This window comes from Lygodium microphyllum, chromosome 1 (assembly GCF_053477565.2).
Source record: "Lygodium microphyllum isolate KBCC chromosome 1, Lygodium_microphyllum_v1.1.10, whole genome shotgun sequence".
Taxonomy (NCBI): domain Eukaryota; kingdom Viridiplantae; phylum Streptophyta; class Polypodiopsida; order Schizaeales; family Lygodiaceae; genus Lygodium; species Lygodium microphyllum.
In genome coordinates this window covers 122478753-122505278 of record NC_141135.1, presented here as the reverse complement: position 1 = coordinate 122505278, position 26526 = coordinate 122478753, and the positions used below count along the sequence as shown (strand labels likewise).

The window sequence follows — 26526 nt, the reverse complement described above, 5'->3', positions numbered from 1 at the left end:
TATGTATCACAAAAGTAAACGGCTCTTAATTGATATCTTAGTTGTTTCTGAGTATTACAAATATACATCCAATCATTCAAAGCTAATTATATACTACAATGAATGATCAATCTCATCTTCAATGAGATTGGCCCTTGCTAGACTATGTACCTCTAGGTCTATGTTGCCAATAGGCAATGAAACAAATAAGTCTATCCCACTGTCACATGTATTGTTATGCTCAATTTCTTCATTATCATTTGCAATCATATTGTTATCCTCTTCTGTGCTTCCTTGAACATCCTCGCGGGGATCATCTTGCACTGCATCATGTATATCATCCATCATGGCATCATCATGTTCATCATCACTGATTGTTGGATTGTCATCAACTATCTCTATGTTGGTAGCATTGCCATATATTGGTTTTGAACGATTAGATATGGGGATGGAGTACCACCATCGGTTATTGTTTACCATTGGGTGATACACAACCTACATTTTGAAAATAAAAAGTAAGCAACTTAGATATTTATTGTATTTTGAGAATGTATCAAGAAGTAATATATATGAAAATAAATAGCTTACAATATACCTGCTTGCATTGTTGAGGTAGTACGAATGGTTCATTCTTGCCTTGGTGAAATTTTGTAGAGTCAATCACTACAAAACCACTTGTATAACGTCTAATTGTGCAATGCTCACCCATTGTTACTACTTCTTTAAACCACTTCATATCTAGTAAATATATAAAAATTTGCGTAAAGTCAAGCTTCAAAATGTCTTGGATGCAAGGATACCACAATCCTGGGTATTTCTCTTATCATCTATATGTTGAGTTCGAAGATGTTTGCCTTCACACCAAATAGTATTGAACAATGTGCACTAGTAGTACATTGTTGAGATCATATTAATGATTTAGTTAAAGATGAAACATGTGAAATTATTATATCATATATAACTAAAGATAATTTAATTAAGTATGTCTCACCTTTGATAAGCAACCTCGTGTGTATTCCCACTCCTCTTGCGATATATCCATCGCGTCCTCTTTTTCCATCTTCTCAATTTCTTCATATAGCCAATCTATATCAATATGATGTGAAAGCGCACTTAAATGTTCTGGGTATGGGATATTACGTCCATATCTAGCACAAAATGCTTGCCTTTAACTTACTCTTCTTGCCCTTGCTTCTTTATATAGTGTCACCCATTTGCTCATTACTTCGCTCTTAAGCACACAAAATACATTTAACTTATGAAGTTCCTCTTTCATTAGCACTTTGCTCCTTCCTTTTCCTTGAGGTATTATAGAGGTTATTCTCAAATCTTCATCATCTTTCCATAGTCATGGTAAAGAGGAGTCCACTTTAGTCAGATATTCGGAGATTTTTACAAGGGATGATTGTACTAACCAACCCTCAGCCATGCTTCTCTCGAGCCATGCACTTTGCCTTACAAAATCTTTTAGGATTTTCATAAAATGCTCTAGAAAAAACATCCACCTTGCATGAACTACCCCACAAATTGCGATCTCATCAATCAGATGTATGAATAAGTGTACTTGACTAGTCAAAATGGAACGAGGAAAAGTTTCCTCCACCAAACAAACCACCTCAATGGACAATACTGGAGTCTCTTGCAACGTATTTGGATCGATTTCCTTCAAACTTACAAATCTACCAACATGCAATTGAGAACGATGATTAGTTTTGTCCATAAATTCAAGTGGGTTTACTACGTGATGTACGTAATATGTAATTTAAAAAATACGTATAATGTATACATACCTTGCGAGCTCACCCATCTTGTAAATGATATCACGCACATCTTTCGAAACACAATGGGATATGCTAGTAGGAAGGATGAACTGTATGTAAATATTCATATATTGTTAATTAGTCTACATAGTTACTCCACTAATTAATATATTTATGGCTATGAAAATCCTTACCTGAATCATTTTGTGCCAATCGTGAGACTTCAAACCGGATAGTTGCTCCACACCTCTTTTTTTTTTCTTTAAGAAGGCTCCCTTGAGGCATCGCATATATCCTGTGGGAGTTCGAAAGCTACAGATCTGCTGCTTCACCATCTTCTCTTCGGTCTTCGACAACATCCAAGGTACACGTGGTAACTCAATCTTTCCTCTAGGTCCAATGCGTGGCCAAGCTCATCTCATACGTCCAATGCTACGTAAATCCTCCCTTACATTGACAGAATCAAGAGCCTCGATTAAGTAATCCCATAATGTAGAGGCAACATTCTTGAATATATGCATGGGGTCCAATAGGTGATTGATCTAGAGTTTAGTCCAATATGGGATACGAAAAAATATAGAGAATCTAAGGCACAAACGATGTCGTATTACTGCGCATTCGAGGTGTGAAAACCACCCAAAAGTTGTGTGTGTGATTTGATACTTTGTACATACTTACTCGTTATGTTTGCTATTTTATTTTATGTGGATAATATAGTGAAGAGGGGTTTGAAGTAAGAGGAAGAAATAAGTCGTGATGAGCAGACATACACGATTGCCCTTCAAGCTTGTGGTGCACTTACATATGCAGAAGCTATTGTTTGGGAGGAACAATTGCCTCTACTTGGGTTTCTGGAAATTGACCAGACATTGCATCATGATGCTTGTATGAGGGGTTATACTTCAGATGTATTTGTTGGTAGTGGCCTTGTGAGTATGTATGGAGCACATGGGACCATACAAGAAGTAGAGAGTATGTTTATTGGCTTACCGTTTCGAAATGTCGTATCATGGAGTGCAATGGCTATCTCTTTGGCTTACCTTTATGGACACCATCCCAAGTTAAATGATGGAAATGCATTTCACGTGTTGGTTGCTGCTTCTTTTCTTGATTTGCAGGACTTGTGCGCCATTTGTACTGAGTTCATCATTTCTGAAATAGGGACAAATAATTTTCTGTCATCTTAGGCTTTTACTGAAAGCCAAGATTATGGGATCTATGGAGAACGTGTCAGGAAGGCTTGTTGGGGCAAGCCACTTGAAGTTTCTTGCAAATACTTTGAATATTCTGGCTTTGAAGGCTATTTTTGGGGGGAAAGCTTTCTCTGGGGGGGCGCAGGAAAATTTGGCAAAGGGGGCCCTGATTCTTCATTTTTCTTATCATCATCAGATTTTAGGTTGCGCTGCTGCTATTATTAATCAGATCTCAGGCTATGGCGCCCAGATCATCAATGCCTTCGACGCAGAATTGACATGCTGAATAGTCACAGGTGAATGACAAGCATCAAGGATTCAGAGCCTTTATTTATGAGCAATTCTGAGACAGGTCATGGCGTTCTTTGACGTGGAGTCTTCTACTAGGAGAGAAAGGGGGATATCACGAATTATGCTTCTGGGGGGCTCATCGAGCAGGATAGAAGTGGTCATTAGCAAGCAAAACTCGCAGCCTGTTCTGCAGGTTCAGAGTTGGGAAGATTGCCTGCATCAGAGTTGGAGGCTGGGGGATTCAGCAGCAGAATCAGAGATGGATTCTAGACAGCGTCAGAAGCGGGGTGATTAAGAACACCATATTGGAGAATATGAGAATTTCCCATGAGTTTGGGACACATGGTCAAATCTTTAGATTTGTCATAACTTGAACATTATAGCTCCAAATCGAGTGCTCTATAGCTCAATGGATTCCATTTTTCAAGTACTTTACAATGATAGGTCACATCATACAGTTTTGAGAAACTTATGGGCATGTTATCCGGGTGCCACCTTTTTAATATTCAAAAAATGGGAATTGGAAGATTCCCAAACTTACTAATATTGTGTTTAAGAGTGCTCATGGTTCCGGACAAGAGATCCGCAGATTTTGGGAGATTGCAATGCGACAGGAGCTTCAATTTGGGCCAGTGCCACCATCACACAAATGTCAATTGGAGGGCAAGCATTGCTCTGTTGATGAGGGGGGCAACCTTCTTGATTTTTAGCCTTGACCTGTGGCGTTTGTAAGCAGACATTCTGCCTGGAACATCAGTCCTACAGCAAATATAATTGTCCTAATGCAGCAGAAAAGGATGTTACTGTATTGATGTGCCCACTTTGTGCAAAGGAAATCCGACTGGTTGGTAATGAAGATCCTAATGCCACTTGGAATCGTCATGTGAGGACTAACTGTGATCCTAGAAACTATGCCAAAGTTCACAACAAGCCTCGATATCCCGTACCTGGCTGCTGGGAAAATCTTACATATTCCAACAAATTTGTGTGCAAGGACTATTAACAGGAAGTTTGTTTAAAGCATCGTTTTGTCAGTCGCCCTGAAGAGTTGCAAAAGTCTGATTTTGGAACAGGTGCTGGATTATTTGAAGTAAAGAAAACAAGGGACTACATGCCATCAGCATTATAGAGATACTTTTTGCTTCAACGAATATGGAAGATGTAAGGATGTCATATATGTGGCTAAATATCAGTACATAGATGGAGAAACAATTATTTAATTATAGCAACATTTCTCTTCATGTTACTGGCTTTCCCCTTCAAGAATCTTTCTTGATGTAAATTTTCAGAACAGTACTGAAATTGAAGTCAAGAAACACCCCTGCACCAAGCAGCCTGTTCATATAACAACAAAAAGAACAATGTCATGCAATCCAAAAATCGTATTAGGTTGTTAGAACTACAAATTTACTTTGATTCGAAGCTCATAACTGGACTAGCAAAAGATGACTAAAAATCTTTCTGCATTAAGAAAGAATTTGCTGCATTTCTGTGGTGTTAATGCCATGGCTTCTTGAGTGAACTAGAAGCTTCAAAGCTATGTATCCAATTGTAACTGTCAATTATCTCATAAGATGAGCTGGACAAATACTTGGATTTGTAAGATTTCACTCATCTATTTTGAGGACTGAACCATACACACAACATTCACTTGATTGATCTTCTATCCTGAAATTATTCAAAGTCCTCTGTGGTCACGACTTTGTTTTCACAAACCCTTCGACATCTTTGGTGAACCTGACGTGAAAGCGTCGCAGAAATTTCAGGATGGGAGATACTTCAGCCTCTATTTCAGCCTCTTCCACGATTCCAGCTGCGTCCTCTACTTCAGCTCCATCAATGACTGCTGTGTCAAGTACTTCAACAGAGGATCTAAAGTAGATTTTGCAGAATATGTCCATGTATATGCAGCTCCAAAATCAGTAGACACAATTGTATATGCAGCAGCAGCAACAATTGCATCAACAGCAGTTGTCTCAGCAAAGGCAACTCTATTCGGAGCAGGAGAATGCAAATAGCGCGAGTAAGGCGATTGAAGCAGTTGAGAATGAGAAGATGCTATTTGATGGACGTAATGTTTCAGCATATTTGAAGACATATGAGATCAAGATGGGGTTTTTTGGAGTTCCTGCTGGACTTATGAGTAAGTACTTCCTTCGTCTTGTCACACCCGCTTTGAGGGAAAAAGTGACTAATCTTTTTATTCAAAATACACATTGGCAAGATTTTAAGAAGGCCCTGAAAGAAGAATATTTCCTTGAGGACTTTGGTATGGCTACTCGGCGGTCATTCCGAGAGTGGGTCTACATGCCAAACAAAGGTCTAGCTGCTTCGAGAATTTGAAGAGAGGTATAGTTAGCTTGATGCCATTGAACAAAGAGCATTGGATGTTGAAAAAGTTGAGCTTTTCTTACAAGCTACAGATCCTGCTCTTCAAGAAGAGTTGGGTGAGCTTCTTGAGGATTGCACGAAGCCTATGGGTCTTAAAACGGATTGGCAGGATGCCCAGGATGCAGTCTCGACTTTGACCAAGAGGAGGATATGGAAGACCCGCTTACAGAATGGTTCCATGACACTGTCATCATCATCTGCTCCTATGCTTGCTTCTATCCCTGTTATTTCTTCTCCTCCTCAACCAGTTTCTTAGCCTATGCCAGTGCCTAGTGTTTCCACTCCACCTATTCCTCCTGTTCCACGACCGATGCCTGCACCTTCTGCTCCAAAACCATCCGCTCCATCGGTGCCTACCTCTCTTGATGACATAATCAAAGGCATAATAGATTTGACACTGGAGTCAGTTAAAGCAGAGTTGGCGGGAAAATTGAAAGAGTAGTTTGCTTCGACTGCGCCTACTACTTCTTCTAGTCCTCCTACTACACCTAGGAGTACTCCTAGTGCACCTAGGAGAGATCGGAGATGTATTTGGTGTGATAGTACGGACCATCAGCATTGCAGGGATTGTGAATCTTTTCGGGATGCAAGGAGGAAGAATTTGATATATTGGGGACAAGATGGTAAGATTTGGTTGACTGAGACAGGAGCTCCACTTGCTACCAACTTTGGTAAAGGTGGAATGAAGAAGTTAGTGGATGACATGGCTGCGCATACTTCTTATGTGACAGCTAGAGGTGATGCTTCTGCATATGCAGTCCAGATTGAGAAGGGATCAGAGACTCAGTCAGCACTATGGACTTATGCTATGGAGACTGCAAACAAGGGAAAAATTTAGCAAACTGTTTTAACTAGTGCAGGCTCTAGCATCAGATTAGAGACAGGTTGGGATTCGCCTGTTGACAGATACTCTATTTATGCTTATTTGGCTAAGTCTCATGGAGCAGATGTACTTATTGAGCAGAAGCATAAGAGGGATGAAGAAAATCCAAGTGCAGCTAAGAAGACTAGAGGGGGTGAGTTTATTACACCACCTACTACAGGGCCTTCTTTGAGACCAAGGCCAGAACGACAGATAGAAGATGCTCAAAAGAAAGAAAAGAGGCAAGAGCCTAGAGAGAGAAAACAGCTAGGGTTTAGATTGATGTCTGATATTGAGACATCTACAGACATGAAGAAAATCTTTAATGACAAGATACTTGGTAGTGAGGTGACTTTCACTATTTCTGAGGTTTTGGGCATCTCGAAAAGAGAGTTTCAGGATCAGTTTCAGGAGGTCCTGAAGAGGAAAAGACATGCATTGTCTACCACTGATACACAGGGAGTTTTGATTGGGGAGTTGGATGAGGATGAGGATGAGGTTATGGTTGAGAATGCTTCTGTTTTTCCACGGGTAGAGAAGAGGGTTCAGCCTATGCATTATGCTGAAAATGATAAGCCTGTCTTGATACCGCGTAGTCACTTTTCGCGGAGTCATTGGGCTAGGGAAACTACAGAGACGATGATAAAGATTGGAGAGAAACAGGTGCCTTATGTTGCATTGGTGGATCATGGTTCAGAGATTAATCTCATAGTTCGTGGAGTTTATGAGAGTAACAGATGGCCTATGGATGTAGAGCATGGGTGGCGTATGAGAGCCGCCAATAACACTGCAGGTGATTTGTATGCTACCTATCCTAGTGTCAAGGTTTCTATTGGTGATGTAGAGGAGGATTTTCATTTCTTTGTGTAGGATTCATGCTCTTATCCTATAATTCTTGGACAGCCATTCATCACAGAGATGCGCATGGAAACAAAGGTAATGGATGATGGTTCTGCTTATGCACGGATTCGCAGTAAAGATGGTATGAGAGCAGTTCAGTTTATGACTGTGTGTGTGAACCATGTTAGAAACAAGGATACTCTCAGAGATGCACCTTTTCCCACTGTGAGGGATTCGGGTTTCATTAGGTACCGCCATTTCATGAGACGACGGTGGTACAGAGCAGAGGAGATTGGAGTTCTCGCCTCCTGGTAGCAGTGTTTTCTGCTCCGGTTTTGTTGGGATTTCAGCAAACAGTTCAATGAGCTACATATTTTGTGTCACATATTGAGTCAGAGGCTGAGGTGGCTCAGCAAAAAGTGTTGAGTGCTGGAGAAATTCAGCAAACAGAGTTTCCAGCTGGTTATGATAAGCTTTCAGAGACACAAAGGGTTGAAAACTTTCAGCCAACAGAGTTTAGTGCTGAAATATTTCAGCATCTAGAGTTTAGGGCTATTTTTATGCAGTCCATAAAGTAGAGGGCTAAGGATATTCAGCCATTGGAGTGCAGAACTGCTGATTTACAGCAAGATTTGAGTAATGCAAAAGAGCATAATGAAGTCAAGGTTGACATGAAATACAAAACTATGGATAAGAAGGTGAAGCCGGTAGCTGTACTGCTTCCACCTGACAGTGATCAGCAGATAGAGAGGGCTGCTAAATAGCCAATTTTGAGGAATCCGGAGCATATTGGTCATAAATTTTCAGCAGAGACTCTTGCTGAATTGAAAATTGGAAATTGTGATTTTTTGTTACCCATAGAGAAGCAATGCTTTCAGGAGATGCTTGAGCGACATGGAAGGGGATTTTCTTTTTTCCCGCATGAGATTGGATGTGTGAATCCAGATATTGTTGCTCCTATGGTCATTTTTACTATTCCTCATATTCCATGGAATCTCCGATCTATTCTAGTGCCTAAAGCACACCTGCCAAAGCTGATTGATTTATTGAATGAGAAAATCAGGATGGGAATTCTTGAGCCATCATCTGCACCATACTCAAACAGGTGGTTTACGGTTCCAAAGAAGAATGGTACTCTCCAATTTATTCAGGACATGCAACCAGTGAACAGAGTTACTATCAGGAATTTTGGTATAGGTCTAGTTGTGGATGAGTTTGCAGAAGCATTTGCTGGACGTGCCATCTATTCTTTAGGTGATTTGTATTCAGGATATGATCAGTTTCAGCTGGCTTTGGAAAGCAGGGACATAACCACCATGAGAACTCCTATTGGGCTTGTCAGGATGTGTACCTTGCCTCAAGGTGCCACTAATTCTGTTGTGCATATGATGAATGCCATGCATAAGGTCCTTCGAGATTACATACCTCAGCTTACTATGCCTTTCTTGGATGATGTGCCCATTAAGGGGTGTGTAGAAGAAGAGAAAAATGAGAGTCTAAATGATCAGGAATGCAGATAGTTTGTGGTTGATCATATTTTAGCATGTGAGAATATTTTGGCCAGGTTAGAAGAAGTGAACTTGACACTTTCAGGGCAAAAATATATTTTTGGAGTGAATGAGGTTGTCATTGTTGGACATATGTGTGGATATTATGGCAGGAAACCCTCACCTGATAAGGTGGATGCTATAGGCAAGATTGCGGAATATTGTTCTACCACTTCAGAGGTACGGAGATTCATTGGATCTTGTGTGTTTTATATGATTTGGATACCTCATTTTGCACACATAGCAGATTGTTTATATCAACTACTTCGAAAGGGGCAGAAATTCTATTGGGATGAGAGCCACACTAGAGCCATGCGGAAATTGAAGAAGTTATTGCAGAATGCTCCTACTCTCAGGAAAACGGATTATAATTGTGAAAAGCCTATTGTATTGACAGTTGACGCTAGTCCAATTGGCATAGGTTGGGCTGTGGGTCAAGATGATGCAGATGGAAATAGGTATGCTATTCGGTTTGGGACGAAAGTCCTAAACGAGAGACAGAGGAGATATCCGCAAATCAAGAGGGAGTTATTGGGGATTGTTACGACTCTCAAATGTGACAAGGAGTACTTTATTGGAGCTTCAGTTGTGGTAGAGACAGATTGCTTACCATTGATTGGTATGATTACAAGTTGCTCTACTCCGGATATAGCTATGCTGAGATAGATTGCATACATCAAGTCATTAAATCCAGAATTTAAACACATAGCAGGGAAGGATAATCCAGTGACAGATATGCTGTCTAGAGCCAGATATGATGATGAGGAGACTCTACTTGCAGAAGAGGATGATGCAGAAATTTCAGCCACTATGGTTGATCATGTTTATCATGTCTATGATATTGTGACTTTCATAGAAGAACTCTATGTTGGAGATTGGTTGCAGATTGGCAGGTACCTTAGTACACTAAGCAAAAGAGATGAATGGACAGATGAAGAGTTCAAGAAGATCATAAGGAAAGCTTATGGTTATTTTCTCAAGGAAGGATTTCTTTGGAAGCATCCGAAGAAAAGAGGCGGATTACCTTTGCGGGTTGTCTACGATAGAGAGACACAATTACAGGTGATGAGGGAGTTTAATGAGAGTCCTTGGGCTGGTCATAGAGAAGTGTGGGCTACTTATGAGAAAATCAAGGAGAAATATTGGTGGAAAGGCATGTATAGAGATGTTTCTCACTTTGTTGAGACTTGCAGAGATTACCAGATGTATTCGGTAGTGCGTCATCGAGATGAGCTTCATCCGACCTATCCGCTATGCATTCATTATAAGTGGGTAGTTGATTTGGTTACTATGCCTATGGGTCTATGGCAGATGAGGTATATTGTTTTGGCTAGAGAGGATCTTATCAATCATGTTGAGGGCAGATCTTTGAGAACAAAGACCACTAGTGCAGTGTGTAAGTTCTTATTGGAAGAAATTTTCTGCAGGTATGGTTGTGTGGGTAAGATCACTGTGGATCGCGGTGAATTGAATGTAGATGAAGCTAGGGAGTTTTTCTCTCAGCTAGGAATCAAGTTGGCTCTAACTACAGCATATAATCCAGAGGGAAATGGGAAGAGTGAAAGAGGGCATGCGCCGATAGTGAAAGCATTAGCCAAAGCATGCAGAGGACGGATTGGAGAATGGCCGAGACTTTTACCATTTTCTTTGTGGGCTGATCGTACGACTCACAGTGTTACCACAGGATATATGCCTGCAGAGTTGATGTATGGTCAGAAACCTGTTATGCCGACGGAGACTTGTGCTTTGACTTGGTTAGTTTTACCTTGGCAGGAGGATTTGATGAGAGAGGAGCTCTTAGCTCTTCGGATTCAGTAGTTGGAGAGAAGACCAGAGGATATTCAGCTAGCTATTGATAGGTTGAAGGTTGCTAGACTAAAAAATAAAGACAAGTTTGAGAGCAGGCATCGCTTGCGGCCTAGAGCAATAGAATAGGGAGATTGGGTATTGGTCTTTGATAGCAGCCTTGAAAATCAGCATACTGCACTTTGGAAGATGGTGAAAAGATGGTTTAGGCCGTATATAGTCAGACATGTTTTTGATAATGCAACATATGAGTTGACAGAATTGGATGTGACAGTGCTTAGAGTGCCTATTGCTGGAAAAAGAATCAAGATTTTCAAGAAAAGAGATGATGAAGATTATGCATTGGAAGAATTTTCAAGAGAAGAGCAACGAGAAGAAACTTCAATGGAAGAGACAGATGATATGACATATAATCTTGTTGATATACCGGAAATGCATAGTGAAGAGATTGATCTGTTTGTGGATCTTGATGATAACGATCATGGGTAGTTCGCCCATCCGGAGGATGCGTAGGATTAGAGGGGGTGGATGTCGTATTGCTGCGCATTCGAGGTGTGAAAACCACCCAAAAGTTGTGTGTGTGATTTAATACTTTGTACATACTTAGTCGTTATGTTTGCTCTTTTATTTTATGTGGGTAATATAGAGGTCTCAATTGAGGAGTGGGAATTCTTGAGAGGATGTAGTCCAAAGGTGATGATGTGTTTAGAGTTTCTCGTATTTATATTTTATATGCGACAACTAATTTGAGTGTTTCAATGTACAATACAAAATATATAGTGATGCATGGTCGCGTGGATGGCATTTTCGTGTGGAGCGTATTGATAAAATGCGCTCCACAATGGACTGTGGTATCATGGCAAGGTTCGAGCAGGAGAGTTGACGATGAGCAATGGATCCAAATACAGTTATAGATGAGATGGAGTATTTTGGGAACTTGCAAAGTATTGTTATGGTGGATTACCATAGTTTCTCTATGATACTATTCGATGTGTAGTGGTTCAAAGTAGTACTTGAAGAAGCTGGAGCAACAGTTCGACGAGGTCCATCTGGATTTCTCAAAATAGATTTAAAAAAAAAATGGACGGATTTGCATGACACCTTTATGTTTTCGGCCCATTGTGAACAGGTGCATGAATTCATTTGTTTATTAATTGTATAACGACATGGTACATGTCACAATAGTTTTATCTCTCTTGTATGTGTTTGTGAATAGGTAATCTTCTATCCAAACCCTCGACAACCTTGAGGGTGGTATGTTATACCTTCAACTCCCCGAAGTGCGAGAGTATATGATCAAAGCAAAGTTTCGAGCATAGATGAGGACAATAAGCAAATAGAGAGGTCAATACTATAAGGGGTGGAGGCCACCAAAATCTTGGAGCATGTAGAGGAGCCAGCATTGGCTAACAATGATGGAAATACATGTAACGTGTCCATTTGTATCATCTAGGACACATCTTAGCGGTCCATCGAAAAGGATGTCTAGAAAACTCCACCCGGCACTCCCAAGGAATGTTACGGGTTTTGCGATCTAGGTCTTCCCGCGTCTGCCACGTAGCAGAAGTATCCTAGCCGTTTCCCACTTAGGATCGACCGGAATTAGGGTTTTCCTGTTTGGTCATTAGCTAACAGCAACTCACGTCAGACCCGAGCGAACTACTTTACGCAGAAACACCAGGTCTGAAGCGGATTCAGGCTGCACTTGGTTCAAGGAGAATGGGAAACAAGAGGGATGGAAAGCTCAACCTCTCTGCCATAAGGCATAGTCCCATTCCGTTCCCCTAAAACAGCGTAAATCCGGTAAGACGTAACTTTAGGTCATCGTTCTCGTTATTTGTTTTGATGATGATGATCATTCTGCTGTTCTTCGAGATTTTTGAGAAAAGTTCCCGGCTAACCGAGACCACCCAACCGTAGGACGGACCCATGGCCCATCCTCCACACTTTCCTCGGCTTGTTTTAGTTATGTAATTATCTAACACATTAATTTGACATATAACAATCAGCTTCTTTAATTAACCCCATTAAGCACTAGTTCCTTCACGTAATCTTATCACGCGACATAGAAAAACAATATCAAGCAAGTTCTTTCTTTACATTTCATCATTTTATCTTTGAAATACAAGGAGTTCCGCTTGTAGGCTTGTCCATAATCTGCCCGAAGGCTATCCAGTAATCTCCATGGATCACTATTCCAAGCTTCCGCCCGTCAACTAGTATGCGGGCCTCAAGATCCAATCCCGAGTCACGTTAGCCTCTTGTGCTATAATATTTCCGCACACTGCGTACCGTAAATATTGACTTCCCACACGTTGTGTAAATCCTGTGCAAGGTTATCCCCTACATCGTATTATTGGTAGCTTAATCCATACCCTGCACGCTCAAAAATGAGGCCTCCACAGTGTAAATTAGAGGCTGGGGTTGAAGACCGCAAAAGCCGCGAGGGAACACCCTTTTTTGAAGGGGCAATTGGATAAATTTTAGGCAAATTTTTTTATCCCTTCCCCCGGCCGATGCATGGTTGGAGGAGAGGGAGTGTGGGGAGGAATGGCCAAGGAAGAGTGAATCGGGAATGCATGAGGAGGGAATGGCATGAGTCCTCCACGTGGTGGAGCTTCCCTTCCCTCCCCCCTTGCCTATATGAACTCCCGTTAGGGAGAGAAGAAAAAGGAAGAGAGGACGGGCTGTGAGAGGAAGGAGAGGACCCTGCTGCTGCCGTTCGGGGAAAGGAGGAGACCAGGCTGCCGTCGTCGTCGTGCTGGGGAGGTCGCCGTGCTGGGAGGTCACCGTACTGGGGAGGTCGCCGTGCTGGGAGGTCGCCGTGCTGGGGAGGTCGCCGTGCTGGACGTGCTGCAGCCGCCGTGCCGCTGGCCGCCATTGACGCCGCCGTGAGGACCACCTACAATGCCTGCTGCCGTCGCCCATTCCCTGCCATCATCATCATGATCTTTCCTCCCTTTCCGTCGTCATAACTCTCCCCCAATCATTAACCCTCCCCTCTCCCACGTAATCTGTGGAAGCAGAAGCTTCTTAAGAAGCTTCTAAGGATTAAGGCCATAGGCCTTGATCCTATGCGACTTTTCGGGTTTTGAATCCGGTTAGGGACATTCTTATTCCCAAGCGAGGAGAAGATATCGATTTCCTAGCCGTCTCGAAAAGTGAGAGTAAAGGAGTCCGTAACCACGACTACAATGGCTCCTAAGAAGTTGCAAGGCGCGACTGCGGGAGGTTCATCTCCGAGCATACAAGTGGACATCTCCCCGAGCCCACAAGTCCAGGTTTTTTTCGAGTTTATTCTCGCATAAAGAAATGTTTAGGCGCGCTTAATTCCATAAGGAAGAACGCATTTTACGCTTATTTTTAATGCATTGTAGCAGCGTTAAAAATACATTTGATAAATTATCTCTTTAAACATTAGATAAGGTTGATGCATGTCATGAAATTGAAACGGTTGCATTTCGAGAGTTGTCCGCCTTAGAAGACTAGCTGCATGTTGCTATTTTGGAACATTATCAAAGTAATGAGTCTAAACATATATTACTTAGGGCAAAGAAATGAAGTTGATAAGTGCATTTGGTTACTAGACATGGTAGGAATAAGCGTGTGCCGCATTTTAGGCAACATCTTCCTTGTAATGATTCGTGAGGAAAAGTTAACACCCATAAGATATTACCCGAAAAGAAATAGAAGAGTACGATAATGATCTTATGGACTTGCAAGTAGCATGTAACATGGAATAAGTTAACACTAGCTTTAGTTTGGTATGAACTTCATTATCTACATTGTAGCTAGGGGAAAGTTGCGTGTTGCATAGTCATCATGCAGAAATTTCATTCATCAGGAGCCGTATTTAGGAGAGGTCGCATGGTTTATCAAAGCACGAGATTCTAAAGTGTAGACAACAAGGTTGTAGGCATGGATATTTGATGTAAGTCCTAGTAGGTCCTAGGAAAGTTAGTACTCAGATTATCATGCATTTTTACTATACCAAGGAAAGATAGAGTTATTGTGAACCATGTGATGCGTAGAAGCAATGAATCACATGTTTACATGTATTGCGGTAGTTGCAACTATTTTTCCTCTTTTAGATCTAGTTTATTGTCTCTAGGAAGGATTCATCCTTGTCGCAAGACAAGCATAATGAATTACCCAAATCACCTAGCCACAAAGGATTTCATATGAGCATGGTTCAGTCAAGACGTTAGATACCCCAAACACTAACTAGGGGTTGGCGCGTTAAGGATTCGGCCAAGTTTTCCCATTGTCGCTAAGTCAGAACCTTCAAACCCAATAGTCCTGACCATATTCCCAAAAATGTTGGGCTAATTGGATGCTCATGTAAACAATAATCTAGGATTCCTACCTTATGGACCAAGCGTTCAAGATGATGAAACTCGATTTGAGTTGGACTAAACACTGTCGATTTAGTGAAATTAAGGATGGGTGGGTAAAAAGACACCCTAAACCCTCCCTCTCGTCCGAAGTTAATTCCGTGACCTGAATACGCCATTCATTAGGCGAAATGATGGAGGCGACACTTGTGCAGTAAATTGCAACATCACTTAGCCTTGCGGGTTCATCGTAAGAAGTTTTGCCATTCCGTGGATTAAGGTTGGCAGGTTCTTGCGCGAGTTTAACTTGCAAGGGAAAAGCGTAGTCATCCTCTTGCTCTATCCTCAGTAGGGAAAATTTGCCAAGTTAAGGGGAAGCTAGGTATTTGCTTGGACGCAAATGATTAGTCAATAAACTAAAGCGACATGGTCGCCGGAATCTACCATAAACAAAACCTAAAGTATTGACAGGGTATGACCCTAACCCAAGGACGATAGGAATCTTGCCAAGTTGCAATTGATTCCGAAATCGAATGCGGTTTGCATTCGGAGAGAAGGAATCACTCCTTAACAGTTTGCCACCTAAACGTCCACCGGAATTGATTGTGCTTGTAACAGTTTAGAAGCACTGTTTGCATTGTTTGCTCAATGAACTAAAGGATGAAAAGATATATAAATGCTTCAGGTTGAAGGCCTGAAGGGAGTGGCAGCTCAGTTACCCCCGACTGCCTGCCTAACCCTAACCAAGGGGGTTGTTAACCGCGCTGGGGACGTGGACCGAACCCGCCGTGAGAGGTCTCTCCGTTGAGTTCTACTTGGAGCAGGAGGATGCTTGGGTGCCAGAGGGGGCTCTGGCCGTAAATCCCTCGCCTTCCGGGCCCTGCACAAGAGGCTAACGTGACTCAGGATTGGATCTCGAGGCCCGCATACTAGTCTACGGGCAGAAGCTTGGATTAGTGATCCCTGGTGGATTACTGGATAGCCTTCGGGCGGATTATGAACAAGCCTACGGGCGGAACTCCTTGTATTTCAAAGATAAAAAGATAAAATGATAATAAAGAAGTTGTTTGACATTGTTTTCTTTATGTCCTGTGATAAGATTACGTGAAGGAACCAGTGCTTAACAGGGTTAATCAAAGAAGTTGTTTGTTATATGTCAAATTAATGTGGTAGGTAATTACATAACTAAAACAAACCGAGGAAAGTGCGGAGGTTGGACCATGGGTCCGTCCTATGGATGGGTGGTCCCGGTTAGCCGGGAACTTTTCTCAAAAATCTTCAACGAACAGAGGAATGATCATCATCGCCAAAGCAAATAACGAGAACGATGACTTAGATTTACCTGTTACCCGATTCACGCTGTTTTAGGGGAACGGAATGGGACTATGCCTTATGGCAGAGAGGTTGAGCATTGCATCCCTCTCGTTTCCCATTCTCCTTGAACCAAGTGCAGCGTGAATCCGCTTCGGACCTGGCGTTCTGCGTAAAGTAGTTCGCTCGGGTCTGACGCTAGTTGCTGCTAGCTAATGACCAAACAGGAAAACCTTAATTCCGGTCGATCCTAAGTGGGAAACGGCTAGGACACTTCCGCTACGTGGCAGACGCGAAAAGACCTAGATTGCAAAACCCGTAACATTCCATGGGAGTGCCGGGCGGAGTTCTCTAGACAGCCTTTCCGATGGACTGCCAAGACGTGTCCTAGAGGATTCTAGCGGACACGTTACAGTTGGTATCAGAGCCGACCAACAATGGAATTGTTTTCATGAGATTTCATTAAAAATGAAGTAAAGAAATTGTTCCTGTCCAAACATTTCCTCATCTTCAATACTGTCTTGCAAAATTACGAGGCGTGGAACAAGTTTTTGGTGTTCCGGATCATGTTTATGACTGCAATGCATTCTCCGCATTATAGGCAGAGAATTGAAATGATGAACATCCTGGAGCAGATTTATAATCCATCACCTTTATATATAGAACGAAGATGGACGGGGTCTTTAGGAATCTACTACATAGCTGCCCACCGGTTCGCTTATCTGCAGACCAACCTGAAGAGGATCAAGTGGTTGGAAGATTTGAAAGTCGTGAAGCTGTTCATTTTTGTGGAAGCTCACGTAAATTCGACTTTGCATATTCGAGGTCGGAGAGTTGAATTGAACTCATATGTATATGAGGAAGTAACTCGTGTAATTCCAGCTAATAGGATTAAGGTATTGGGCCGCCATGGGAAGTATGGATTCCAGCGGAAAGGATATCCCGAGCTTCCGATGAATTATCGATTCCTAAAGATTCATGACCCAAAACCCTACTATTACACAGTTCCTGTAGACAAATCCAATACAATGTTGTTCTCCCCAAACTAAATGTAATGATTGGATTATCATCACACGAGATGTTGTATAAGGCTATGCCATGTAAATATAAATAAGGATTTCTTTTATCAATAACTGATTGTGTATCAGGGTTGTTACGGAAATTAAGTAGCTTCATGATTTACGAGATAGATGAATTAAAGATAAGCTAATGTCAATTATCATACAATAATGTTAAGAAAAATTTTATCCATGCACAACCCCAGGAACAGGGTCCAAATTCACCCCCTACATCAAGTACTACTGTGATCCAGGAGAAGAAGTTCCTCCTCAAACAGATAAAGCCACCCGAGTTTGACGGGAGAGGCAGATTCGTCCAGTCGGATGCTGAGATTTGGATTGAATCTATGGAGGACTACTTCGAAGCAGCTGGTACTGCACCTACCAATCAGGCCATGCTCGCCAAATTAAAACTCACCGGTGAAGCCAGACTTTGGTGGAAACAATGGTGCAGGGATCAAGGGATTTCAGAGGGGTCCGTTACCTGGGAGAAGTTAAAGCAAGCCATGCAAGGGAGATATTTGCCGCCTGCATATCGTACACAGAAAATGAATGAGTTCTATGAGCTAAAACAGTTAGGACTCACTCTTGACGCATACTACTCTAAATTTGTCTCACCCTTAAAGTATGCGCCACAAATGGACACGACACAGCAGGTGTCCAAATTTTGCGCAGGCTTAAATCCACCTGTAAATACCCGTCTCGAATCTATGCGTCCATCAGATCTTCAGGATGCACTCATTCGAGTGGCATCTATAATTCAGGAAGTGCAAGCTAAACCAAGGGGTATTAAGAATTGGTCTTATAGCGACCCGAACAGAGGAGCATTCAGACCCCAGGTTAAGAGAGTTCAAGGCCACAATCAGGGACAAAGGAAGAAAGCAAGGACAAATAACGTCAACAACTTTGTTCCTACTCACAGTAATGGCCGAAACCTCCGATGTTTCCACTGCAATGAACTCGGTCACTTCAAAAGGCAATGTCCCAAGCTTAGCGAAGGACTCCGTCAAGGTGCAGGCCGCGGTCAGGGAGCCGCCACCCGTGGAAGAGGAAGAGCTACCTGCATTATCAATAGGCAAAGATGTGATGCAGAAGAAGGGGAAGATCCGACTATGGAAGCGGAATTCGAAAGAGCGATAGTCCATGCTGCTTTACACAAGAAGGGGCCGAATCGCCAGTTCTCGGTGATTCAAACACCGTCGGACTATCAAGGTAAAGGTTTCAAAACCTTGATTGATTGTGGTAGTACTCATTCCTTTATCTCACCAGTGTGTGCTAAGAGATTAGGAATAGCCACAGTAGAAGCACCTACCCTACTTGTGGAATTGGCAACCGGTCGTGAGGTAACTTGTGCTAGGCAAACTGCTAAGGAGGAGTTCTATCTGGGAGGAAAGAAAACCTCAGTCAAATTCAGAGTCATGAATTTAGGTATCCATGAGTGCCTACTCGGGATGGATTGGCTTAAGCCTAATGACACCCACATCCACTGTGGAAAGGGTCAAGTTTCTTTCCGAAACTCTGAAAGAGAGTTTGTTACGACTCAAGGTGAAGCGGGAGTGCCAAGAATCCAGTTAGCCAAAGTATCGCGGATCATAAAAGGGGTTAGGAAAGGATTACCTGTTTACTTGATCAAACTCAACAAGTTAGATCAAAAGCAAGAGTCTCATGAGGGACCCTCTTGGCTAAAAAAATATGCTGACGTATTCCCTGAGGAATTAACTGAACTTCCACCTCCAAGAGAAGTTGATCATGAAATAAGGCTAATACCTGGAGCTGCGCCTATTGCAAAGAGACCTTATAGAATGTCCATTCCGGAAGCTATTGAGTTGAAGGAACAACTCAAGCAACTATTAAACCAAGGCTACATTCGACCTAGCAATTCACCATGGGGAGCTCCAGTCCTATTCCAGAAAAAGAAAGATGGGACACTTCGACTATGTATTGATTACCGTGGGTTGAATCAATCAACAGTCAAGAACAAGTATCCTATTCCTAGAATAGATGAACTTCTTGACCGCCTTCAAGGTGCAAAGATCTTCTCCAAAATTGATCTCAGGTCAGGTTACTATCAAATCAGGATCAAGGATGAGGATATTCCAAAAACGGCCTTCAATACAAGATATGGGCACTTTGAATTCTTGGTTATGTCATTCGGGCTTACAAATGCACCTGCCACCTTCAATAGATTAATGCAGGATATTTTTAGACCATATCTTGATGATTTCGTGCTTGTCTTCTTCGATGACATTTTAGTCTATTCTAAACAGGAAGAAGATCATGAACCTCATCTACGGATTGTTTTGGAGACAATGAGGTCTCATAAGCTGTATGCAAAAATGAAGAAGTGTGCATTTTTCAAACGTCAGATTGAATATCTAGGATTCATAGTATCATCAGAAGGAATATCAGTAGATCCAACCAAAGTCAGAGATGTGCTTGAATGGCCAAAACCAGTATCCGTCAAAGAGATACGTAGTTTTCTAGGCTTGACAGGATGGTATAGGGTCTTTATCAAAAACTATGCTTTGATTGCAGCACCTCTTACCGACTTACTAAAGAAGCAGACTTCTATTACATGGTCAACTCCCGAACAAAATAGCTTCGACCAATTGAAGCAATGTTTGGTATCAGCACCTATTCTGAAACTTCCTGACCTCAATAAGGAGTTCGAGGTAGTAACTGATGCCAGCATTCTTGCCTTGGGGTGTGTTCTTATGCAGGAAGGTCATCCGGTAGCATATTCTTCAAGGAAATTGAAGAGTCACGAAAAGAATTATGCCACGCATGATCTGGAGTTATTAGCTGTCATCCATGCTCTAAAGCTTTGGAGACACTACCTGTTGGGTAACAAGTTTACTCTAGTAACTGATCATAAGAGTCTCAAATGGATTTTTACCCAGAACGAGCTCAACATGAGGCAACGTCGATGGATTGAAGTATTGGAGGAGTATGATTTTGAAATCAAGTATCGACCGGGGAAAGAGAATGTAGTTGCCAATGCACTCAGTCGCAAGGCATTCCTAAATTCCCTAATCTTGCAGAATCCATCAACGGCCAGATCTCTGGCTACAAAGGTATCTATGCCAAGCAACCCTATACTCGAACTAGCTAGAGAGGAAGCATGCCATGACTTAGCCTACCAAGCAATGATAAAAGAAATATCTACCAAGGATCAGAATCTGAAGTTACAGGTCAAGTATCATGAATTTGCTATTGACAATGGACTTATTTACTACAGAACAAGGCTATGTATACCAACAAGTCAGTCACTTAAGCAGAAGATATTATGGGAAGCTCATGATTCCCCTTTCGCAGGACATCCTGGCTATGCAAAAACTCTTAATGCAGTTAGGAAAAGCTACCATTGGGAGAGGCTCAAAGGTGACGTCCTCAAATATGTCACCGAATGTTTGTCTTGCCAACGTATCAAGGCTGAACATGTCATGATGCCAGGAAAATTGAAACCACTTGACATTCCCCAAATGAAATGGGAATTCATCAGTATGGATTTTGTGGTGGGCTTACCCCAAGTCCAAGGAGGATACAACTCCATTATGGTTGTAGTTGACATGCTTACTAAGGTTGCACACCTGATTCCAGTAAAGACAAACTATAAAGCCTCCGACATTGCAAGAGTGTTTATCAAAGAAATATTCAAGTTACATGGGTTACCTAGAAGGATCATTAGCGATCGAGATTCTCTCTTCACTTCACACTTCTGGAGAGCTATCTTTGAAGCTATTGGAACTCAACTCTGTTTTAGCACTGCCTACCATCCCCAAACAGATGGACAAACAGAACGAGTAAATCAAATCATTGAGGATATGCTTAGGGCTTACTGCTGTCGGGAGCCGAAGAGATGGATTCAATACTTGCCGTTAGTAGAATTTGCTTACAATGCTTCTTACCAGCAAAGCATTCAAATGACCCCTTTTCAAGCATTGTATGGTCATGATTGTCGAAGTCCCTTTCTGATCCTACCCTAAGGGTGGAAGCTTCAAGACAAATGTTGGAGGACATGGATGACCAAATAAAGTCAATAAGACAAGACATACAAGCAGCCAAAGATAGACAAAAGGCATATGCGGATTTGAAACGCCAAGAGAGGGTCTTCGGAGAAGGAGACATGGTTTTCATTCGTGTACGCCCAAAAAGGAGTTCTTTATCTCTAGGTGAGTGCAAGAAGCTAACTCCAAGGTATTGTGGTCCGTATAAAATCCTCAAATGCCTAGGACCCAATGCTTATAAATTGCAACTTCCGGATAACCTAAAAGTTCACAATGTATTCCATATTAGTCTCTTAAAAAAATATATACCCAATCCAAATCATGTACTTGATGACCAACAAATTGTAATGCCTAGTCAAGGAGTCCTTGAACTAAGACCGGAAAAGATTTTAGATGTCAGAGAGAGACAGTTAAGATCTAGAACCTTGAAAGAATGCCTCGTCCAGTGGAAAGATTATCCTAAAGAGGATGCTACCTGGATGGATGAAAGCTCTCTCAATCTTCAATATCCCCAGTTTATCTCGAGATGAGGACATCTCGATTCTTCCAAGGGGGAGAGAATGTAATATTTCCGCACACTGCGTACCGTAAATATTGACTTCCCGCACGTCGTGTAAATCCTGTGCAAGGTTATCCCCTACATCGTATTATTGGTAGCTTAATCCATACCCTGCACGCTCAAAAATAAGGCCTCCACAGTGTAAATTAGAGGCTGGGGTTGAACACCGCAAAAGCCGCGAGGGAACACCCTTTTTTGAAGGGGCAATTGGATAAATTTTAGGCAAATTTTTTTATCCCTTCCCCCAGCCGATGCATGGCTGGAGGAGAGGGAGTGTGGGGAGGAATGGCCAAGGAAGAGTGAATCGGGAATGCATGAGGAGGGAATGGCATGAGTCCTCCACGTGGTGGAGCTTCCCTTCCCTCCCCCCTTGCCTATATGAACTCCCGTTAGGGAGAGAAGAAAAAGGAAGAGAGGACGGGCTGTGAGAGAAAGGAGAGGACCCTACTGCTGCCGTTCGGGGAAAGGAGGAGACCAGGCTGTTGTCGTCGCCGTGCTGGGGAGGTCGCTGTGCTGGGAGGTGGCCGTGCTGGGGAGGTCGCCGTGCTGGGAGGTCGCCGTACTGGGGAGGTCGCCGTGCTGGACGTGCTGCAGCCGCCGTGCCACTGGCCGCCATTGACGCCGCCGTGAGGACCACCTACAATGCCTGCTGCCATCGCCCATTCCCTGCCATCATCATCATGATCTTTCCTCCCTTTCCGTCGTCATAACTCTCCCCCAATCATTAACCCTCCCCTCTCCCACGTAATCTGTGGAAGCAGAAGCTTCTTAAGAAGCTTCTAAGGATTAAGGCCATAGGCCTTGATCCTATGCGACTTTTCGGGTTTTGAATCCGGTTAGGGACATTCTTATTCCCAAGCGAGGAGAAGATATCGATTTCCTAGCCATCTCGAAAAGCGAGAGTAAAGGAGTCCGTAACCACGACTACAATGGCTCCTAAGAAGTTGCAAGGCGCGACTGCGGGAGGTTCATCTCCGAGCATACAAGTGGACATCTCCCCGAGCCCACAAGTCCAGGTTTTTTTCGAGTTTATTCTCGCATAAAGAAATGTTTAGGCGCGCTTAATTCCATAAGGAAGAACGCATTTTACGCTTATTTTTAATGCATTGTAGCAGCGTTAAAAATACATTTGATAAATTATCTCTTTAAACATTAGATAAGGTTGATGCATGTCATGAAATTGAAACGGTTGCATTTCGAGAGTTGTCCGCCTTAGAAGACTAGCTGCATGTTGCTATTTTGGAACATTATCAAAGTAATGAGTCTAAACATATATTACTTAGGGCAAAGAAATGAAGTTGATAAGTGCATTTGGTTACTAGACATGGTAGGAATAAGCGTGTGCCACATTTTAGGCAACATCTTCCTTGTAATGATTCGTGAGGAAAAGTTAACACCCATAAGATATTACCCGAAAAGAAATAGAAGAGTACGATAATGATCTTATGGACTTGCAAGTAGCATGTAACATGGAATAAGTTAACACTAGCTTTAGTTTGGTATGAACTTCATTATCTACATTGTAGCTAGGGAAAAGTTGCGTGTTGCATAGTCATCATGCAGAAATTTCATTCATCAGGAGCCGTATTTAGGAGAGGTCGCATGGTTTATCAAAGCACGAGATTCTAAAGTGTAGACAACAAGGTTGTAGACATGGATATTTGATGTAAGTCCTAGTAGGTCCTAGGAAAGTTAGTACTCAGATTATCATGCATTTTTACTATACCAAGGAAAGATAGAGTTATTGTGAACCATGTGATGCGTAGAAGCAATGAATCACATGTTTACATGTATTGCGGTAGTTGCAACTATTTTTCCTCTTTTAGATCTAGTTTATTGTCTCTAGGAAGGATTCATCCTTGTCGCAAGACAAGCATAATGAATTACCCAAATCACCTAGCCACAAAGGATTTCATATGAGCATGGTTCAGTCAAGACGTTAGATACCCCAAACACTAACTAGGGGTTGGCGCGTTAAGGATTCGGCCAAGTTTTCCCATTGTCGCTAAGTCAAAACCTTCAAACCCAATAGTCCTGACCATATTCCCAAAAATGTTGGGCTAATTGGATGCTCATGTAAACAATAATCTAGGATTCCTACCTTATGGACCAAGCGTTCAAGATGATGAAACTCGATTTGAGTTGGACTAAACGCTGTCGATTTAGTGAAATTAAGGATGGGTGGGTAAAAAGACACCCTAAACCCTCCCTCTCGTCCGAAGTTAATTCCGTGACCTGAATACGCCATTCATTAGGCGAAATGATGGAGGCGACACTTGTGCAGTAAATTGCAACGTCACTTAGCCTTGCGGGTTGATCGTAAGAAGTTTTGCCATTCCGTGGATTAAGGTTGGCAGGTTCTTGCCCGAGTTTAACTTGCAAGGGAAAAGGGTAGTCATCCTCTTGCTCTATCCTCAGTAGGGAAAATTTGCCAAGTTAAGGGGAAGCTAGGTATTTGTTTGGACGCAAATGATTAGTCAATAAACTAAAGCGACCTGGTTGCCGGAATCTACCATAAACAAAACCTAAAGTATTGACAGGGTATGACCCTAACCCAAGGACGATAGGAATCTTGCCAAGTTGCAATTGATTCCGGAATCGAATGCGGTTTGCATTCGGAGAGAAGGAATCACTCCTTAACAGTTTGCCAGCTAAACGTCCACTGGAATTGATTGTGCTTGTAACAGTTTAGAAGCACTGTTTGCATTGTTTGCTCAATGAACTAAAGGATGAAAAGATATATAAATGCTTTAGGTTGAAGGCCTGAAGGGAGTGGCAGCTCAGTTACCCCCGACTGCCTGCCTGACCCTAACCAAGGGGGTTGTTAACCGCGTCGGGGACGTGGACCGAACCCGCCGTGAGAGGTCTCTCCATTGAGTTCTACTTGGAGCAGGAGGACGCTTGGGTGCCAGAGGGGGCTCTCGCCGTAAATCCCTCGCCTTCCGGGCCCTGCACAAGAGGCTAACGTGACTCGGGATTGGATCTCGAGGCCCGCATACTAGTCTACAGGCAGAAGCTTGGATTAGTGATCCCTGGTGGATTACTGGATAGCCTTCGGGCGGATTATGAACAAGCCTACGAGTGGAACTCCTTGTATTTCAAAGATAAAAAGATAAAATGATAATAAAGAAGTTGTTTGACATTGTTTTCTTTATGTCCTATGATAAGATTACGTGAAGGAACCAGTGCTTAACAGGGTTAATCAAAGAAGCTGTTTGTTATATGTCAAATTAATGTGGTAGGTAATTACATAACTAAAACAAACCGAGGAAAGTGCGGAGGTTGGACCATGGGTCCGTCCTATGGATGGGTGGTCCCGGTTAGCCGGGAACTTTTCTCAAAAATCTTCAACGAACAGAGGAATGATCATCATCGCCAAAGCAAATAACGAGAACGATGACTTAGATTTACCTGTTACCCGATTACGCTGTTTTAGGGGAACGGAATGGGACTATGCCTTATGGCAGAGAGGTTGAGCATTGCATCCCTCTCGTTTCCCATTCTCCTTGAACCAAGTGCAGTGTGAATCCGCTTCGGACCTGGCGTTCTGCGTAAAGTAGTTCGCTCGGGTCTGACGCTAGTTGCTGCTAGCTAATGACCAAACAGGAAAACCTTAATTCCGGTCGATCCTAAGTGGGAAACGGCCAGGACACTTCCGCTACGTGGCAGACGCGGAAAGACCTAGATTGCAAAACCCGTAACATTCCATGGGAGTGCCGGGCGGAGTTCTCTAGACAACCTTTCCGATGGACTGCCAAGACCTGTCCTAGAGGATTCTAGCGGACACGTTACATGTGCAGGACCCGGAAGGCGAGGGATTTACGGCCAGAGCCCCCCCTAGCACCCAAGCATCCTCCTGCTCCAAGTAAAACTCAACGGAGAGACCTCTCGCGGCGGGTTCGGTCCACGTTCCCGGCGCGGTCAACAACCCCCTTGGTTAGGGTCAGGCAGGCAGTCGGGGGTAACTGAAGCTGCCTCTCCCTTCAGGCCTTTAACCTGAAGTATAGATACTCATTTAATTTGTAATTCATAATTCAAACAAAGCTCTAAAATCTCTAGCAAGCACAAACATTTCCATTAATCAACCGAGTTGTTTGGCAAACTGCTAAGGAAGTGTTCTTTCCTTTTTGAGTGTATGAGTACTCGTTCCCAAGGTGTCTTGTAAATTGGCAAGATCCTTTTACATTCCGGTGTTAGGCATACCCAACTTGGTTAACCCTAAAGTGCTTTAGATATGCTAGTTTCCGGTTTACAACTTTCCTTATTTAGAAGGATATCCAAAAATACGTCTTTTTGTAAGATAACTTGCGTAAGGATCTGCCGTCCTTGATGAGGGTTTTTCCCCTTTCTCCTTGTGAATCAATCACAAGACTAAATGATTTCATACATATTGCGCAAGTCCTGCGATGGAATAATCTGTTTAGATTCTTTAAACTGACGTATGTGAGGCCTAAGGTTTCTTCTTTTAAGAACCTTAGGGACAATCCCTAGTTTCTTATCTTTATGAATTTATTGTCCCTACGGTAAGGAAAGTAGTCAAGTGTTTAGGGTATGAATGTTTCTATGTTTAGATTGGTTCAATTATCTT

The 26526-nt window shown here is 42.5% G+C and overlaps 1 protein-coding gene across 1 annotated transcript in view; it reads right to left on the bottom strand.

Annotated features, from left to right (window-relative positions):
- Nucleotides 1–572: 572 nt before the first annotated feature.
- LOC148041628 (uncharacterized) overlaps nt 573–26526 on the bottom strand; it is a 65315-nt gene continuing 39361 nt past the window's right edge. Inside the window, exon 6 of the mRNA XM_087688570.1 lies at nt 573–642. Within this exon, the coding sequence (XP_087544696.1) occupies nt 640–642 (3 nt within the window). The 3' untranslated portion in view covers nt 573–639. The remainder of the gene's footprint in view (nt 643–26526) is intronic.